This window comes from Colobus angolensis, unplaced genomic scaffold (assembly GCF_000951035.1).
Source record: "Colobus angolensis palliatus isolate OR3802 unplaced genomic scaffold, Cang.pa_1.0 Scaffold39, whole genome shotgun sequence".
Taxonomy (NCBI): Eukaryota; Metazoa; Chordata; class Mammalia; order Primates; family Cercopithecidae; genus Colobus; species Colobus angolensis.
In genome coordinates this window covers 3,266,760-3,285,480 of record NW_012117265.1, presented here as the reverse complement: position 1 = coordinate 3,285,480, position 18,721 = coordinate 3,266,760, and the positions used below count along the sequence as shown (strand labels likewise).

The window sequence follows — 18,721 nt, the reverse complement described above, 5'->3', positions numbered from 1 at the left end:
TGGGAGGCGGAGCTTGCAGTGAGCTGAGATCTGGCCACTGCACTCCAGCCCGGGCGGCAGAGCGAGACTCCGCCTCAAAAAAAAAAAAAAAAAAAGAAAGAAAGAAAAAGAAAACGTAATAGGCCAAAAGCTTAGGAAAGAGAAAAAATCCTAGAGACAGAAAGGAGGACCTGGGAACAGGTGGGGACAGTGGGACAGAACCTGGACAGTCATAGATAGAGCTCTGGGGTGTGGGTGCCCAGACACTCTACCCTTTTTTTCTTTTGAGACGGGGTTTGGCTGTCACCCAGGCCAGAGTGCAGTGGTGGGATCATGGCTCACTGCAGCCTCAAATTCCTGGGTTTGAGTGATCCTTCCAGCCTCAGCCTCCCAAGTATCTGGGACTACAGGTGTGTGCCACCACGCCCAGCTAGTCTTTTTTTTTTGGTAGGGCCAGGGTCTCACTACATTTCCTCAGGCTGGTCTTGAACTCCTGGACTCAAGTGATCTTCCTGCCTCAGCCTCCCAAAGTGCTAGGATTAGAGGTGTGAGCTACAGCGCCCAGCCAGCTTAAGGATTTCTTTTGGAAAAAGGGCTCTGCAACATTAAAATAAAGACCTAAAAGTGAGGGCTGGGAACTAGAATTCTAGTCATTATCAATGCCCACCGATAATCAGAAACACTTGGAAAAACAGCTAACTCAACCTAACTCTTAGAACTGTGGGTGCTGTCACAACCCCGTTTCAGGCAGAGCCTTCTAGAAGAGTCTGCGGCCTCGTGGAAGAATAGAGGCCTCCACTGACCTGTAGAACTTGTTGACCCGGATCTTGATGTCAGTCTCGTTGGGCCTGCCGTTGCTCTTCTTGGGACAGAAGATCTCTTTGATCCGGCCAATTCGGTAGGGCTCAGGGGCATCCAGGTTGCTGCCTTTGATGTAGTCGGAGTATTTTCGGTAGTGCTCTGGGTACAGGTCCTCATCCACAGGCTCCTTCCGTGGGCGTTTCACAGGACTGGACAGCTTGATGCTGCAGAGAAGTACCCACTTAGTATCAATGAACCTTCCACCTTGCAGTGGTCAGTCAGGCATGACTGACCTGTGACAATAGCCATTTAAAGTCAAACACCCGATGAATTAAGGTAGGTGTGTACCTTAAGAAATGATTTAGGCTGGGCATTGTGGCTCACGCCTGTAATCCCAGCACTTTGGGAGATCGAGGCAGGTGGACCACAAGGTCAGAAGTTCGAGACCAGCCTGGCCAACATAGTGAAACCCTGTCTCTACTAAAAATACAAAAATCGGCCGGGCGCAGTGGTCCACGCCTGTAATTCCAGCTACTCAGGAGGCTGAGGCAGGAGAATTGCTTGAACCCAGGAGGCAGAGGTTGCAGTGAGTTGACATTGTGCCACTGCACTGAAGCCTGGGTGACAGAGCAAGACTCCATCTTGAAGAATAAAAAAATATTTAGCTGGAGATTCAGTCTCATGGTTTGAAGCACACATTTACCCTGTGTGCATTATTGGCTACGGTGGTGGCCAACACTGCTCGAATACCCCAGGCTCCTGCCTCCTGACCACTTGGCATCTTGTGTTTCCTGGCATGTGACGTGAGCAGAAGTGACCTAAGAGCATGTCACTGCCTGGGGAATGTCCTGTGTGCTTTCCCTTGGGCTCAGAGACTGGCAACCCAGCTGCTGGGTTTCTGACTCCAGCAGCCCAGATATCCAAGGGACACAACAGGCGGAGTTCTCTGCTGACCTGTGATGGGCACCTCACGTGAGCAAGACAGTGGCTACTGTGGTTTTTGTTGAGACACTTTCACTCTGTCACCCAGGTTAGAGTGCAGTGGCATGATCTTGGCTCACTGCAACTCCTCCTCCCAGGTTCAAGCGATTCTTGTGCCTCGGCCTCCCAAGTAGCTGGGATTACAGGCACCCGCCACCACGCCCAGCTAACCCTGGCTAATCTATTTTTAGTAGAGACAGGTATGTTGGCCAGGCTGGTCTTGAACTCCTGACAGGCATGAGCCACCATGCCCAGTCCAGTTTCTGTGGTTTTAAGTCACTGTGATTTGGGGTTGTTGCTATGATACAACCTACGCTACCCTGACTAAGGCTCTGATCTAGAAGAGACACTGGAGAAGGCCAATCTAAGGCGACACGGGGGCCTGGGGCAATGGGAATGAGGTCTGACTAGTGTGGAAAAGCTGTTCTTTGGAGAGGGCCTGCCATTAGGGAAGGCGGCTGCCATGTTCTCCCCACTAGGCCTCCCAGGAGTCTGACGGGCCCCAAAGGCACCTCTGTGCTGAGTCTCCCACTCTGCCAGGAGCACCTGGCAAAAAATACTACAGGTAGGTGTCCCCTTCCAATCAAGGACAACCAGAGGGGGTAATGCACCCTAACTGTGCCAAAGCTGGAGGGACCCTATTTCTCCAGGTCTCATAATTCACACTAACTGAACTAAGGTAAGGGAGCTGGGGCTCTAGGGAAATGGAACTGTGAGCTGGGAAAGCATCTGGAAAATGTGGGCTGTGATTCCAACCACGCACTTATTCTTAGCAAAAACACAGAATGCATCAGTGTGGAAACGATCTGTGGCTTAAGGTTTTTCCTGGAAGAGCCTCGATCCTCCAACACAGATAAGTCATCTGATATAATTCCCTCTTACCAAGAAGTAACTCATGTTCATTAAGCCTTTACTTTAAGCCAGGTACTGTACGGAGCACTTTCAACTCACTCAACCCTTCGAGCCCCAGCAGCCAAGATCCCACTCTCCCACTTCACAGCAGGGGACGGAGAGGAGGTGTCCTTGGGCAGAGGCAGAACTGGGGAGGGCCTCCAGCTGTCCCTTGCGCTTTAGCCATTGAGTTCTTTTTTTTTTTTAGACGGAGTCTCGCTCTGTCGCCCGGACTGGAGTGCAGTGGCCGGATCTCAGCTCACTGCAAGCTCCGCCTCCCGGGTTCACGCCATTCTCCTGCCTCAGCCTCCCGAGTAGCTGGGACCACAGGCGCCCGCCACCTCACCCGGCTAGTTTTTTGTATTTTTTAGTAGAGACGGGGTTTCACTGGGTTAGCCAGGGTGGTCTCGATCTCCTGACCTCGTGATCCGCCCGTCTCAGCCTCCCAAAGTGCTGGGATTACAGGCTTGAGCCACCGCGCCCGGCCTCATTGAGTTCTTTTTTGCTTTTTTTATTTTGAGACGGAGTCACACTCTGTCGCCCAGGCTAGAGTGCAGTGGCATGATCTTGGCTCACTGCAACCTCTGCCTCCCAGGTTCAAGTGATTCTCCTGTCTCTGCCTCCCGAGTAGCTGGGACTACAGGTGTGCACCACCACACCCGGCTAATTTTTGTATTTTTAGTAGAGACGAGGTTTCACCATGTTGGCCAGACTGGTCTCGGACTCCTGACTCAGATGATTCCCCGCTGCCTCAGCCTCCCAAAGCGCTGGGATTACAGGTGTGAGAAATCACACCCAGCCAAACCAGTGAGTTCTGACTTTTACAGTCAGCTTTGCTCTGAAATAGCATCGCGGTCAGTCTACACTCCATGCTTTATGTTGTCTGTTTGCCACCTATGCCAACGTGACGGCTGGGATAACAGCTGGTGCGGAGGGGTTGGGGATGTCTGTGAGGAGGGGGACACTACAAAGCCAGCCTGGCTCGGCCTGGAGCACCCTGGCCCCGGCTGCTCCGAGGGGGCACTCACTTGAACGTGAAGGCCTCAGGGGGCAGGTACACGCCATCACCGACTCGGTATTGGATGCCGTTCTTGGTGGCTGAGTAGTAGAGGACCCGGCTGTCCAGGTCCTCGAGCTGCTCCAGGACCCTGGGGATTTCTTTTTGCCTCATCTCAGCCAGACGGGCACAGCTTGCACAGAACCTGAAGGAAACAGAGGGACAGAAGCGTAAGGCCCTGAGGTGGCCAGTGGTGGCCACAGCAGCTACTGCCAGCTTAATCCAGAGACTCTGGCGACCAAGAGAAAACATTTGCAGATGCTAGAAGGAAGGAAGTGGCTTTCTTGTGCTTTGTGTTCACATTTAGAAGGCGCTTATTTGAGACCAAAGCCCAGAGAGAATATAGCAAGAAAATCAAGTCACTTTTGAGTCATTGATACAAAAACCCTAAGATATCAATAAACAGAGTCTAGAATACGGTTAAGAACACACCAGCAAGAGTCCCGAGTGGCTCAGTGAAGAACTCAATCCAGCAGAGACTCTTACTGTTCTCTCTATAAAGGCTCAACAGGTATTTGAGGAAATTCAACATTATTCTTGACTAGTAAGCCCTTAAAGGAGACCTGAAGACAGCCTTAAAAATAGAGATCAAGGCCCAGCATGGTGGCTCATGTCTGTAATCCCAGCCCTTTGGGAGGCCAAGGCAGGAGGATCGCTTGAGTCCAGAAGTTTGAGACTAGCCTGGTCAACACAGTGAGACCCCGTTTCTACAAAAAAAAAAAAAAAAAAATTTTAAATTAACCAGGCAGGGTAGTGCATGCCTGCAGTTCCAGCTACTCAGGAGGCTGAGGCAGGAAGATCACTTAAGCCCAGCAGGTCGAGGCTGCAGTGAGCTGTGACCACACAACTGCACTCCAGCCTGGGTGACAGAGTGAGACCCTCTCTCAAATAAATAAATAAATAAATGAGGTTGGGTGATAATAAAGAAAGAAATGGGGTTGGGTGATAATAAATAAATAAATGGGGTTGGGTGCGGTAGCTCACGCCTGTAATCCCAGCACTTTGGGAGCCTGAAGGGAGCAGATCACCTAAGGTCAGGAGTTCCAGACCAGCCTGGCCAATATGGTGAAACCCTGTCTCTACTAAAAATACAAAAATTAGTCGGGCATGGTAGCAGGCGCCTGTAGTCTCAGCTACTTGGGAAGCTGAGGCAGGAGAATTGCTTGAACCCAGGAGGCAGAGGTTGTAATGAGCCGAGATCGTGCCACTGCACTCCAGCCTGGGTGACAAGAGTGAAACTCCATCTCGAAAAAATAAAAATAAAATAAATAAAAAATAAAATGAAAATAGAGATCAAGCCGAAGCCAGCATGAGACTTATGGGAGAAGCACAGATACCCCCAGGGGAGCCGTCTTGGCCTCACTGGGTCTCCCTGGTTGCCACCTGCTCCTCTGGGGGTGCTGGCTGCTGCTTTTAGTTGAAAAAAGTGAGGTACGGAGGTTAAAAAGGCATGGGGCATTGGACATTAACAAATAAAAGCTGGCCAGGCACGGTGGCTCACCCCTGTAATCCCAGCACTCTGGGAGGCCGAGGCAGGCGGATCACCTGAGGTTGGGAGTTCGAGACCAGCCTGACCAACATGGAGAAACCCTGTTTCTACTAAAAATACAAAAAAATTAGCCAGGCATAGTAGCACATGCTTGTAGTCCCAGCTACTCGGGAGGCTGAGGCAGGAGAATCACTTGAACCCAGGAGGCGGCGGTTGCAGTGGGCCAAGATTGAGCCGTTGCACTCCAGCCTGGGCAACAAAAGTGAAACTCTGTCTCAAAAATAAAATAAAAAATAAAAGCTTCCCTCAAAGCAGTCACCCAGTTAGAAAAGAATCGAATAAAAGGTCTCATTTACAGGAGAAAATATCTAAGAAACAGCCAAACACATGCCAAAGCTGGGCACACACTGAAGAACACACGGGAAGTCTTGAAATGGGAAGATGAACCCTGTTCCTGGGTAAAGAATCCTCTTACAAAGCCAATGCCAGGTCATCCACACACTTAAAGCAACTCCAGGCCATCTACACCCTTGAGCGACATCCATAGTCAGGCTGGCCTTTGGTGAGCAAGAAACACAAACTGGGGGGCCACTGGGGGAAGCCAACCAGACGGAAGCACACGGGAAACGGGAGTGATGTGGGCTGAAAGTGCCTGTTGACCCCGAGCCTGGCCCCAGTGCTCACTTGAACTTGTTGTCCTCTGTTGGCTGGGTTTTTGGAGGGGACTCGAATCTCGCGTAGTCTTGATCGTACCACAGCTGGTAGAAGTAGGTCTTCCCGTCGTCCCCCTCCAGCAGGGACTCGGGATCCATGCCTCCCTTGGGAGATAAGAATGCGTGTCAGGCCAGGCGTGGTGGCCCATGCCTGTAATCCTAGCACTATGGGAGGCCGAGGCAGGTGGATCACCTGGCCTCCCAGGCTGGTCAGGAGTTCGAGACCAGCTTGGCCAACATGGTGAAACCTCATGTCTACTAAAAATACAAAAAAAAAAATTAGCCAGGCGTGGTGGCGGGTGCCTATAATCCCAGCTACTCGGGAGACTGAGACAGGAGAATCACTTGAACCTGGGACGCAGAGGTTGCAGTGAGCTGAGATCATGCCATTGCACTTCAGCCTGAGCAACAAGACAAAATTACGTCTCAAAAAAAACCCAAAAAAACCAAAAATACACACACACACAAGATAATACAAATAAAAACAAAACAGAACACACGTCAGCAGTTGACCCTCCATGGCAAGGCAGGGGCTTGCCAGGGGCACCAGGCACTCACCTCCATGGCCCAGTTTTCGGATGGGGATTTGTAGATGACTTTCACTTTGCTATGGATATATGAAAGCTGCATGTCCTCACATTCATCCACCAAGAACAACTCCAGAGGGTCCGACGTGGCCCCGAGGACTGTGTCTGTCCCAGCGCAGAACCAGTGGGCGTGAAACATCTGCCCGTTGATGCTGTCCTCCCACAGCGCCGTGACCCTGGAATCAAGACAGGCATGGGCAGAAGTTCTGACCTGGCCAGCAGATAAGTGACCGAGTCTGGGCAGCGGCACTCGTCCTTTTCGGTTTTCATCTAGGGCAAAAAGCTGCTGGTGCTATTTTGGCAAAACAGGCATCTCCTACTTGATGAGAAAGTACGTGCAGAAGTCAAGCAAAAAGAAAGATGCAAACCTTGCTAGATACAGCGGTTTTGAGGAATCATCTGGAATAACAGAGACACAGTCCCCAACTTCCAGGGTTTCCGCATCAATGCACACCTTCTTATAGTAACTCTTCTTCCCGTCAGTCTGAAAATGAGAGCATATGTTCGGGGAGGATCATTTTGAGGGTCTTTCCTGGCCTTGACCTGCATTGTTCTCTGTTACTTAATGTAAGACATGACTCCATTTCATCATGAAGTCAATGAAGAGCTGCTGCTAAAGAGAACATCCTGTTCTACAAGGGCTTCAATAATAAAGAAGAAGAGAACGTCCACCTTCCTCGGCCGGATGCTGTAGCCAAGGGAACTCGCGTCCCTCCCACTTCCGCTCTGCCACTTGGGTCCCAGGATTTGATTTTAACAGCACAGCCCCCAACACCTCACCATCGTCTGTAAGGCCACAGCCTGAACCCTGGCCCCTGTCCTGCCTGTCACCCCCTGGCTCAAGCCACTCCAACTGCAGGGGCCTCCTTCCTTCTCTCCAACAAGGTAAGCTGACTGCCACCTCAGTACAGCTCTCCCCCAGGTGTTCGTGTGGCTAGGTCCTACCTGACCGTCTCCATCTCAGCCCAGGTGTCACTTCTGCAAGGCCTCGTGGCCCCAGCCTCCTCCCAGCCCCCTACCCTGCAGAGGTACTCATGCCATGCAGCAGTACCCATGTCTGTCCTCCTGCAGGGGCTCAGCCACGGCCCAGGCAGCCAACAGGTGGCAAGCCTCATGCTTAAGTGAACTGATTGCATCTTTAATTTATGGACATCAGAGAAGCAACACAGAGGATACTCACTCCTTTCTCTCACACTGTGGTAAAGGAACTGACCCTCAGTGAAGCCGATGACCACAGAACAACTGGGAGGCCATCTGTTGGTGCCCTCAAAAGACCCACCCCACGCCAGAGGGTGCTGTGACGGCTCTCTTGAAAACAAGCTATGAGGGGCCAGGCGCGGTGGCTCCCACCTATAATCCCAGCACTTTGGGAGGCTGAGGTTGGTGGATCACTTGAGGCTAGGAGTTTGAGAATGGTCTGGGTAATATGATGAAACCCCGTCTCTAATAAAAACACAAAAAAAGTTAGCCTGGCCTGGTGGTGCATGCCTGTAATCTCAGCTACTCAGGAGGCTGGGGTAGGAGAATTGCTTGAACCTGGGAGGCAGAGGTTGCAGCGAGCTGAGATCATGTCACCACACTCCAGCCTGGGTGATAGAGCAAGACTCTGTCTCAAACAAAACAAAACAGAAAAACAAGCTATGAGGGCTCACCTGCCTGACGCCCCTAGAACTGTGTCAAATGCCCATTTTGGGACATTAGGAGAACTGAGCCTTGTGGCCACACAAAAATGCCTTGCTGGTACTGAGCCACAGAACATGGTCTCTTGGCCAGTCCTGCTCCTCTCAGGGGCAAACAGGCAGGTTTCTTGGTGCTGGGGCTCAGGTTGACCAAGAGGTCAGGTTGGCAAGATACTAGGGGAACCTGCTTATCAGGAACATGGCAGTGAGCCGAACGAGGGGCTCCAAGGGTTACCTTGACGGCTTCTCCAACCCAAGAGATGCGATTCTTGTTCTGTTTCTTTTTCTTCCCCTGGTGCATTTTTTTGGGTGACGGCATCTCTGGGATGTTATCATCGACTTCCTCATCGTCATCTGCCTCCTTCATGGCCATATTGGGACACCTGCAATGTCACTGGTTATACCTAAGGCCCCTTTTCTAAGTAAGACCAACCGAGGCTGTTTTCGTCCTAACAGGGACAGGCCCTGAGACAATGCCTAACGAAGGAATCCTGGTGCTGTCCCACACACGCGGGCCCTTCTCCACAGTGCATCCGCCACCAGCTGGCAAGTCCTTTGCCACAGGAGGAGGACTCGGCCGGACCTACCTCCGCTCTTGGCAAGCCTGCTTGCTTCGTCCACTGCCACCAAATTTAACCATGTCCTTGCAGGCTTTACATTTCCCACACTCAGGCTGCTGACACACCTAAAAAATGGTATTAAAAAGGCAAATCAGGGCCGGGCACAGTGGCTCATGCCTGTAATCCCAGCATTTCAGAAGGCCAAGGCAGGCAGATCACTTAAGGTCAGGAATTCCAGATCAGCCTGGCCAACATGGTGAAACCCATCTCTACTAAAAATACAAAGATTAGCCAGGCATGGTAGGGTGTGCCTGTAATCGCAGCTACTTGGGAGGCTGAGGCAGGAGAATTGCTTGAACCTGGGAGGTGGACATTGCAGCGAGCTAAGATCACACCACTGCATTCCAATCTGGACAAGAGTGAAACTCCATCTCAAAGAAAAAAAAAAAAGGGGAAATCACACAGCCCTTAGTAACAATGAGACAAATGATTAATTAAGACTTTTAGGTCTCAAAACATTTAAAAACAAAAACAAAAAAGGTGAATCGTGGCCGGGCACGGTGGCTCATGCCTGTAATCCCAGCACTTTGGGAGGCCAAGGTGGGTGGATCATGAGGTCAGGAGATTGAGACCATCCTGGCTAACATGGTGAAACCCCGTCTCTGCTAAAAACACACAAAAAATTAGCTGAGCGTGGTGGCAGGCGCCTGTAGTCCCAGCTACTTGGGAGGCTGAGGCCGGAGAATGGCATGAATCCAGGAGGCAGAGCTTGCAGTGAGCCGTGGTCACGCCACTGCACTCCAGCCTGGGCGACTGGGCAAGATTCCGTCTCAAAAAAAAAAAAAGGTGAATCACACAGCCCTTAGTGACAATCAAACAAACGGTGAATTAAGACTTTTAGGCTAGGCATGGTGGCTCATGCCTGAACCGGTATATTGGGAGACTGAAGCAGATGTAGGTGGATCACTTGAGTCCAAGAGTTTAAGACCAGCCTGGGCAACCTATTAAGACCCCTATCTCTACAAAAAATTAAAAATTCGCCAGGCGTGGTGACGAATTCCTGCAGTCCCAGCAACTCAGGATGCTAAGGACGGAGGACTGCTTAAGTTCAGGCATTTAAGACCAGCCTAGGTAACATGGCAAAATGCCATCTACAATATGTTTTTTTTTTTAATTAGCTGGGCATGGTGGCATATACCTGTGGTCCCAGCTACTTGGGAGGATCACTTGAGCCCAGGAGGTTGAGAATGTAGCGAACTACAGTCATGCCACTGCACTCCAGACTGGGTGACAGAGCAAGAACCATCTCAACAACAACAACAACAAAAAACAAGACTTTTAAAAATGTGCCTGTTTGGCCAGGTGCAGTGCCTCATGTCTCTAATCCCGGCAGTTTGGGAGGCTGAGACAGGAGGACCACTTGAAGCCAGGAGTTTGAGACCAGGTAAGGCAACACAGCAGGACCCTGTCGCTACAAAAAAAAAAAAAAAAAAAAAATTCAACCTTATTAGAAGTATGGTGAGAGAAAAAATTCCCTTCCCATTCTCCAGATGGGCAAAGGTTAAGAAGCCAGAGAGGTGGTGTGAGGAAACAAGAACGCACACTACTCAAATAAGTTGATAGAACCATTTTGGAGAGCAATCTTCTAGATCAAACTTAAGAACACACACCCACAGCCTAGCAACGCTATTTCTAAGCAGATACACTTACGAGAAGTTTTGCTCAAGGATGCTGCCTTATATTTATAACACTGAAGAGGTGCCTATCATTGAGAAGTTAGGATGTTCATTTAATGAAATACTACAGAATATTTAAAATGAAATAACTAGATCTACCTGTATCAACATATAACAGTTGCATCAATAAAAACAAAAGATTTTAGGGCTAGGCACAGCGGCTCACACCTGTAATCCCAGCACTTTGGGAGGCCAAGGTAGGCAGATCACTTGAGGTCAGGAATTCAAGACCAGCATGGCCAACATGGTGCAACCCCGTTTCTAGTAAAAATACAAAAAAATTAGCTGGGTATGGTGGCAGGTGCCTATAATCCCAGCCACTTGGGAGGCTGAGGCAGGAGAACTGTTTGAACCCGGGAGGTGGAGGTTATGGTGAGCTGAGATCGTGCCACTGCACTCTAGCCTGGGTGACAAAGCGAGACTGTCTCAAAAAAATTAAAAAATTTTTTAGAAATTATAAAACATTGGACACACGTGTGTTAACGAAGAAACATAAAATAAAACCAGAGTAACAATGGTGACGACATGCAGTCTCCTGTTAAAGGATGCCAGCAGGGATCAAAGGCAAAGCCCTGAAGCCAGTGTTCATCCAAAAGGAAGTCAGGTAATACGTATCAAATATACCTGGTCTTCGGGTCACACGACTAGGAGGCTGGTTCCTCCTGAGTGAAGTAAACATGTATTTTCAAAACTCACAGAAAGGAAGGCCGCCTAAGGGCCTCAAATCTAACTTGGACAAAGTGCCCACTTAGATGTGAATACTCCCTTAGCACTCCAACGGGGGACTTCAGACAGTGAGATGCAGGCACAGCAGAGTCACCCAGAAGCCAGGTTCGTCAGTTAAGGACTGTGCCATTATCGGCAAAGCACCCAAGCACGCCTCTGTGGACATCTGTCCTATTGATGTTCAATGAAGCATGCAGGGTCCTCCTAGACCACTAACTAATTTCTGTCTCAGGGGTCACATTGGAGCAGCCAGAGTCTTAAGCCACAGAGAGAAAGATGGAGCAGTCCTCAGATCAGGCCAGAAGCTGGGTCACCTCAGGGGAGTGGGAGCCCCCACAGGCGAGGTTACCTCGCACACGCCACATCGCCGGCGCTTAAAGGCGTTCTCCTTGTCTTCTCTGTCATCCTTTTCAATTTGCTCTGCGAAGAAAGTGTCGAAGATCTGGTAGACCAACTTGGTGGTGGTGGCTTTCGTGGGTCCCCTGTCCTTCTCCCTGGTAGAATGCCTGATGGTCTGCCGCCTCGCCTGGGCTCGCCTACGGGAGAGGGTCCAGCATCTCAGAGGACTGGACAGAGGATCAGGACCATGCTCTAACCTCCCCAGTCTCCAGTCTTCACTCTCGTCCCCGCTGCGTCCTTACCTCTGTCCCAGCGTGACCCCGGCCAGCTTGATCAGGTCCCGCATGCAGGGCGTCAGGAAGATGGGCTGCTCGTCACTGTCCCCGGCCTCGTCATAACTCTCCACCTGCTCCACCACAAACTGCGCGTGTCGCAGGAGGGAGTCCTCCGTGAAGCGGTTCAAGTTGAGGCCAGAAGGAGGAACCGTGGTCTTGAAAGAGAACAAGTTTTTCTCATGCTTAAGCCAAACTGGCCTAAATCCAACTGAAGAACAGTGTCTGCTGGTTCTGAAGGCAAGTTTCTGGTGGGAATCCCAGATGCTGAGGCCCCTCGATCTCTTACCTCGATCTTGTTGATCAGGTCCTCATAGGTCGAGTCGGAATTGCTCTGCAGGAACTCCACCACAATCTTGCTGATGTAGATCTTCTCCTGCATCAGCCCAAATATGGGCGCATACTCCGGGCTGGGATCCATCAGAATGTATTCGGCAAATGCTGGGGTGAACAAAGCAGGTGTGAAAAAGGGGCTGGAATCTGATGGCACCTCCGGTGGCCACAGGGCAGGGAGGAGTCTACCAAACTCACCCAGCAGTCTAAAAGTCATCCTGTACCCAAATGTCAGAAACACAGGGCACAACACATCATAGCTGGCTTGTTCTGAAGAAGCCTGTCTGAGTCAGCCAGAGCAGAGCACGAAGACTAGCTGAGTAGGCCTTCATTGAGCTCATCTCTGGTTTTTGGAATTCAGTCTGGGTTTGGGTTGCAACAGTAAGATCTGCTTTTTTAGGGGGTGCTGGAGGGAGGAGGATGGAGTCTTGCTCCATTGCCCAGGCTGGAGTGCAGTGGCGTGATCTCGGCTCACTGCAACCTCTGCCTCCTGGGTTCACGTGACTCTCCTGCCATAGCCTCCCACGTAGCTGGGATTACAGGTGTGCACCATCACACATGGCTATTTTTTGTGTTTTGGGTAGACGGGGTTTCACCATGTTGGCCAGGCTTAGCGAATTCCTGGCCTCAAGTGATCCCCCTACCTCAGCCTCCCAAAGTGCTGGGATTACGGGTGTGAGCCACCACATCCGGCCAAGACCTGCTCTTACAACTGGAGAGTCAGTTCCAGAGCTGGTTATAACTAACACAAGAGGCTACCCCAACTGAACCTGCTAAGGTTCCCACAGTCACATGGCCTTCTGCAAGCCTGCTAAGAATTCCCACCAGAGCCCCACCAGCCCCCAGGAAGGAGAACATGAAGGCCCCCTTTCAGACCCCCGGCCAGCCTATGATGGGCCACACACTTACAGGTGCTGAAGCCGATGAGGGCCTTTTCACCTCCATCAAAGCCAGTGATCCACCATTCATTTATGGGGCCAAGATTTTTGCCATTAACACCACCTAGAGCAGAAAAAGGAAATGGACCAAGGGTTCTGACTCACATCCCAAACCCAGCAGGGCTAAGAGGTGCTCCAAGAGCCCAGCTCAGCAGACATCCCATCACCCAGGTCGGGTGCTCCTCAGTCACCACAGTGACTTGGCCTACAGCTCTTCCCAGAACAAAGTATCATGCCCTAACTTTAAGAGGCAGCAGCTCCAGCTGAATATTGCTTTATAAGTATATTTCTATTTATACGTATATATAAGTATGTGTGCGTGTGTATATGTATAAATACGTGTGTGTGTATATATGTGTATATACATATACATATATACACACACACATATTTACAATTTTTTTTAATAGAGGCAGGCTCTTGCTATGTTGCCCAGGCTGGTCTCAAACTCCTGAGCTCAAGTGATCCTCTGGCCTCAGACCCCCAAAGTGCTAGGATTATAGATGTGAACCACCCTGCCTGGCTGTTTTTAGTGTGCCCCAAACAATCCTGGACTCCTCCTTACCTTCAAGAGATGGGTCATCATCATAGATTGGTTTTGCTGAACCGGAAAAGAAGAGTTCGATATTCTTCTCGATGAGGCCGGTGTCAATGGGACACAGGTGGCCATGCTTACAGTACACGCTGGACAGGAAACAAAGCACACGCTTACCAGCTAAGCCATGAAGGTGGGTCTTGGTGCAGACTTCAGATCAGGCACGAAGCAATGAGACAATGTACAAGTCCGACACTCTTTTTTTGTTTTTGAGACAGTCTTGCTCTGTCCCCTAGGCTGGAGTGCAATGGCATGATCTTGGCTCACCGCAACCTATCCGCCTCCCGGGTTCAAGTAATTCTCCTGTCTCAGTCTCCCGAGTAGCTGGGATTACAGGCCTGCACCACCATGCCCAGCTAATTTTTGTATTTTTGGTAGGGACGGTGTTTCACTACGTTGGCCAGGCTAGTCTTGAACGCCTGACCTCCAGTGATCTATCTGCCTGGGCCTCCCAAAATGCTGGGATTACAGGCTGAGCCACCACGCCCAGCCCCAACATTCATTTTTTTGGTTGCGGGAACACTAAATTAAGACGGTGTTCTAGGCCGGGTGCGGTGGCTCAAGCCTGTAATCCCAGCACTTTGGGAGGCCGAGACGGGTGGATCACGAGGTCAGGAGATTGAGACCATCCTGGCTAACACGGTGAAACCCCGTCTCTACTAAAAAATACAAAAAATTAGCCGGGCGAGATGGCGGGCGCCTGTAGTCCCAGCTACTCGGGAGGCTGAGGCAGGAGAATGGCGTAAACCCAGGAGGCGGAGCTTGCAGTGAGCCGAGATCGCGCCACTGCACTCCAGCCTGGGCGACAGAGCAAGACTCCGTCTCAAAAAAAAAAAAAAAAAAGACAGTGTTCTATCACCTGGAGTGTCTACCTTATTCTCCCACCTAAGCATCAAGAGTATGTGTGTCTGCAACAGCAACACCAAAAGATCAGTCAGACTTACAGTGCGGGAAATACCGGTTTCTAGAACAGTTTCGACTATGCAGTGTAGCCACCAGATCTATTCAGCTGCAGAACATTTCCGTCACTCAGATGTTAATAAAGCCTCATTCCCATCAAGTAGCAGTCACTCTCCAGTCTGCTCCCAACCGGCCCTCAGCCCCCAGCAACCACCTGCTTTCTATACCTATGAATTCACCTATTCAAATACCTCATATGGTTAATTTTATATTATACGAGTCAGACCTCAATTTAAAAAAGTAATGAAGCAGGTTATAGAACAGTGTGAAAAGGGATGTGGGAGAGAAGGACTTCTGCCTCCTTTTGGGCACCCGTGACCCCACTGTCCAGATGCCCCTTGACATTTGGGAGCAGGTTCCTTAGTGAAGACAGAGAGGCAAGATGTCAAACTTAAGGAAAAAGACATGAACTGGGGGTTCTGCTTATGAACCTGCTCATCTAGGCACAAGGATCACCCTTTCCCGGCCAGAGGTGCTGGGCTATCTTCAGAGCCCCCATACGGAGTCTGTACAGGTCTCTGGAGAGCACCCCTCCACCACACTCACCTGGCTTAGTGCCTTGAAAACCAGAAATGCTCAAACAAAAAACTGAACACCTCCTGCGGAGCTCCCCTACTGCGTGCCAGGCATGGTAGACAGAATAGGTGGCAGCCCTGACCTCAGGATGTAAGGCCCAGAAGAAGAGACAGATAGATGAAGACAGCGTGGATCAAGGGAGGGCCTACAGAAGAGGGGGTCCCGCTCCCCGCTGCACAGGTGGGCTGGAGGCTTTCTCCATGGGGAGACATGGGAGAGAAGTTCTAAGTCCCAGGCAGTGGCAGGACCCACTGATTCGCAGGCCAGACCCCACCCATGAGTGGCTTCTATCTGCCACTTTCAGGCCAAGTACAGCAGCATGGAGAGTCCCTAAATAACCCAGGCAGTCCAGCTCCAGTGGACAGAAGGCATGGGACTTCTGTAAAGTGTCCTCCAGGCCACCATCCCACACTCCAGGAACAAATCTATGATAGATCTCAATTCAGGGAGGAAGCTGAGACACTTAGGACTCTGGCAGCCCCAGTCCCAGGCTCCCCTGAGCCTTTGTCCTGATGAAGGCCAGAGTCAGGCCCTGGGGCATGGTAGCCAGCTCTGCCCACCACAGCACACCTCACTCACACCAGCAGGCAGAGGTGTGTGGCCCTGCTTTGGGCCAGGCCTGGGGGGCTAGCAGTTGCTGATGGGTACAACAGCATCTTGGTCTGGATCGGGATCCAATAGAAGGAGAGGGAGGGGAACAACCATCAGCCAAGCACAGGGAGCATGTGGGTACCCTCCCAGTGGGCGCAGGAACCGCTGCCTGTGGGTGTTTCCAACAGGGGTCCCCAAGGCACTTCCCCCTCCTCTTCACAGAGAGGGAAAACACCACCCAGGCCTAAAAGGAGGCAGGGCTGTTCCTGGAGCTGAGGCATTTCCCATGAAGAACAAGGTGAAGCCCTGTAGGGTAATTGCACCCACAGGCAGAGGGAGCAAAATGGGGCCGGGAATGCCTGAGAGCACGGGGCCTCTGCCCACTCAAGAGCTGACGTGGCCGGGTGCGGTGGCTCAAGCCTGTAATCCCAGCACTTTGGGAGGCTGAGACAGGCGGATCACGAGGTCAGGAGATCAAGACCATCCTGGCTAACATGGTGAAACCCTGTCTCTACTAAAAAATACAAAAAACTAGCCGGGTGAGGTGGCGGGCGCCTGTAGTCCCAGCTACTCGGGAGGCTGAGGCAGGAGAATGGCATAAACCCGGGAGGCGGAGCTTGCAGTGAGCTGAGATCCGGCTACTGCACTCCAGCCTGGGCAACAGAGCGAGACTCCGTCTCAAAAAAAAAAAAAAAAGAGCTGACATGAGCCTCGGTGAAGGTACAGGCCAGATGCCAGGCACGTTCCCTCAGAGGACACGAGAGTCAATGCTGAGGTCTACAAGGCCCTGTGTGGCCCAGCCCCAACCCACCACCACACCAGGCTCGCCATTCACCTTCCACAGCTGGCACAGGCCCCTCCGAGCCCTGGTAATCATGCCCTCTTCTACCTAGGGTGCCCCACCCCAGCCATCCCCTCGGCCTCTTCTCTCACAAGGTTTTTACTGAAATCATTGCCTCTCCCGTCTTCACAGAACTTCTTCCTCACACTCATTCTCTCTACATGCCACCAGGCTTCTTAAACATCTGTCATGGCTGTGACCTACCCGACAGGTATCACCCATTTTTGGCTCTGTGAAGGCAGGATCTGAGCAGCTACATCGACACCTAGATCACTGGTACCTAGCACAGAGCAGGCCTTCATCTGAGCGTGTGACCCTCAGGATGTGGGGTAATGAATGGAGGGGTAATATGTGTAGTGTAAAAAACCCAAAAACCAAACCAAAAATCAGCAAAGCTCTACTGTCCCTTCACTGGTTTTCCACAGTGGCTCTTTGAGATGGAGTCTTGCTCTGTCGCCCAGGCTGGAGTGCAGTGGCACCATTTCAGCTCACTGCAACCTCTGCCTCCAGAGTTCAAGAAATTCTCCTGCCTAAGCCTCTCGAGTAGTTGGGATTACAGTCGTGTACCACCACACTTGGCTACTTTCTGTATTTTCAGTACGTTTCGCCATGTTGGCCAGGCTGGTCTCGAACTCCTGACCTGAAGTGATCTGCTCACCTCGGCCTCCCAAAGTGCTAGGATTACAGGCATGAGCCACCGCGCCCAGCCCTCCAAGGTGGCTCTTATCCACAAAGTGTTAGCTTAAGACATGTTGCAGGTCAGGCCCTAAAAACCGTAATCTTGAGCCCGTAGACGCCTCTGGGGAAGTGCCTCCTTCCACAAAACACATACACACACGAAAGTGCACTTACCTGAAGCAGGTCAGTTTGTGCTGGGGAAGTGCCTCATAACTCTCAAAGCCAGACTCGTTGGCGTCAAAGATGGACAGTTTCTCATTTGTCAGCATCTGTGGCTCATCCACCTGAAGGACACGGGGCCGGTGAGCAGAGGGACAAGGGATGGGCAGAGGAAGGCTGGGAAGAGAGCTGCACGTACCGCGTCTGGTGGGTGCTGCCCATATTTGAGGTCGGGGTCGTCCAGGTACTGCCCGCACTGAATGCACTTGGGAGGGTGGGTCTGTGGGAGCAGGAACACAGATGATGGCGCTCAGAGAGCCGCTCCCAGCCGCCTCGTGAGCACCGCCACCAGCTTTATTCCCAGCAGACATTTACCTTGGAGTTCACGACTGTTTTGGCACGCACCATTTTTTTCTCCGTTCTGGGGGGAAAAGCACAGGATCGTTTAATTGTTTCAGAAAGTATCAAAATCGCCCCTGTGAGGTTTCTGCCTGAGGCGCCTGTGGCACACGGAGGCACCGGCTGCGGCAGTGAGGCCCAGGCGCGAGGTCACCGTGGCTCTTCACCGCAGGGGCGTCCTGCCTGATGCATCTTGGTCCTGTGTTCACCAACCCAATCCAAAATGAGCCTAAGGTGGCTCCCCAAGGTTGCTCTGGCAATTACTAAAACCTTTCCCTTTTGTTCTAGAACCCTCATTTTAACATTAGCATCTGCTTTGGATAATGTCAAGAATAAATTCTTACGGTTCTTTGGGGGTCGTTTTGCGTCTCTTCTCCTCCTACACAGGGAAAACAAAAGAGGATTAAAGGGTAAGAGTGTTTCACACCCAGATAGTGCTTCGGTGTTAAGAACTTTGTATAAGTGATTATCATAAAACAGAGAGAAGGGGGAGGGAGGGAGTGAGAGGGCCAGCAGGTGAGCTCTGATTCACTCTACCATCTAAAGTCATACAATCAAAAATCTTATAGCCAGGCCTGGTAAAGTGGCTCATGCCTGTAATCCCAGCACTTTGGGAGGCCAAGGCACACAGATCACTGGAGGTCAGGAGATCCAGACCAGCCTGGCCAAAGTGGCGAAATCATATCTCTACCAAAAATACCAAGATTGTCCGGGCATGGTGGCTCAAGCCTGTAATCCCAGCACTTTGGGAGGCCGAGACAGGTGGATCACGAGGTCAGGA

The 18,721-nt window shown here is 51.2% G+C and overlaps 1 protein-coding gene across 2 annotated transcripts in view; it reads right to left on the bottom strand.

The window, feature by feature from the left end:
• The window catches only part of DNMT1 (DNA (cytosine-5-)-methyltransferase 1), a 60,728-nt gene that overhangs the window by 10,473 nt on the left and 31,534 nt on the right, over positions 1-18,721 (bottom strand). For both annotated transcript variants that reach the window (XM_011954870.1, XM_011954871.1), the window contains 16 exons: positions 18,285-18,319; positions 17,917-17,962; positions 17,741-17,821; positions 17,557-17,666; positions 13,707-13,825; positions 13,113-13,205; positions 12,160-12,311; positions 11,841-12,028; positions 11,549-11,735; positions 8,765-8,862; positions 8,413-8,560; positions 6,867-6,982; positions 6,470-6,674; positions 5,883-6,016; positions 3,681-3,854; positions 783-1,004 (listed from right to left, as the gene is read on the bottom strand). In XM_011954870.1, the coding sequence (XP_011810260.1) occupies positions 783-1,004; positions 3,681-3,854; positions 5,883-6,016; positions 6,470-6,674; positions 6,867-6,982; positions 8,413-8,560; positions 8,765-8,862; positions 11,549-11,735; positions 11,841-12,028; positions 12,160-12,311; positions 13,113-13,205; positions 13,707-13,825; positions 17,557-17,666; positions 17,741-17,821; positions 17,917-17,962; positions 18,285-18,319 (2,108 nt within the window). The remainder of the gene's footprint in view (positions 1-782; positions 1,005-3,680; positions 3,855-5,882; positions 6,017-6,469; positions 6,675-6,866; positions 6,983-8,412; positions 8,561-8,764; positions 8,863-11,548; positions 11,736-11,840; positions 12,029-12,159; positions 12,312-13,112; positions 13,206-13,706; positions 13,826-17,556; positions 17,667-17,740; positions 17,822-17,916; positions 17,963-18,284; positions 18,320-18,721) is intronic.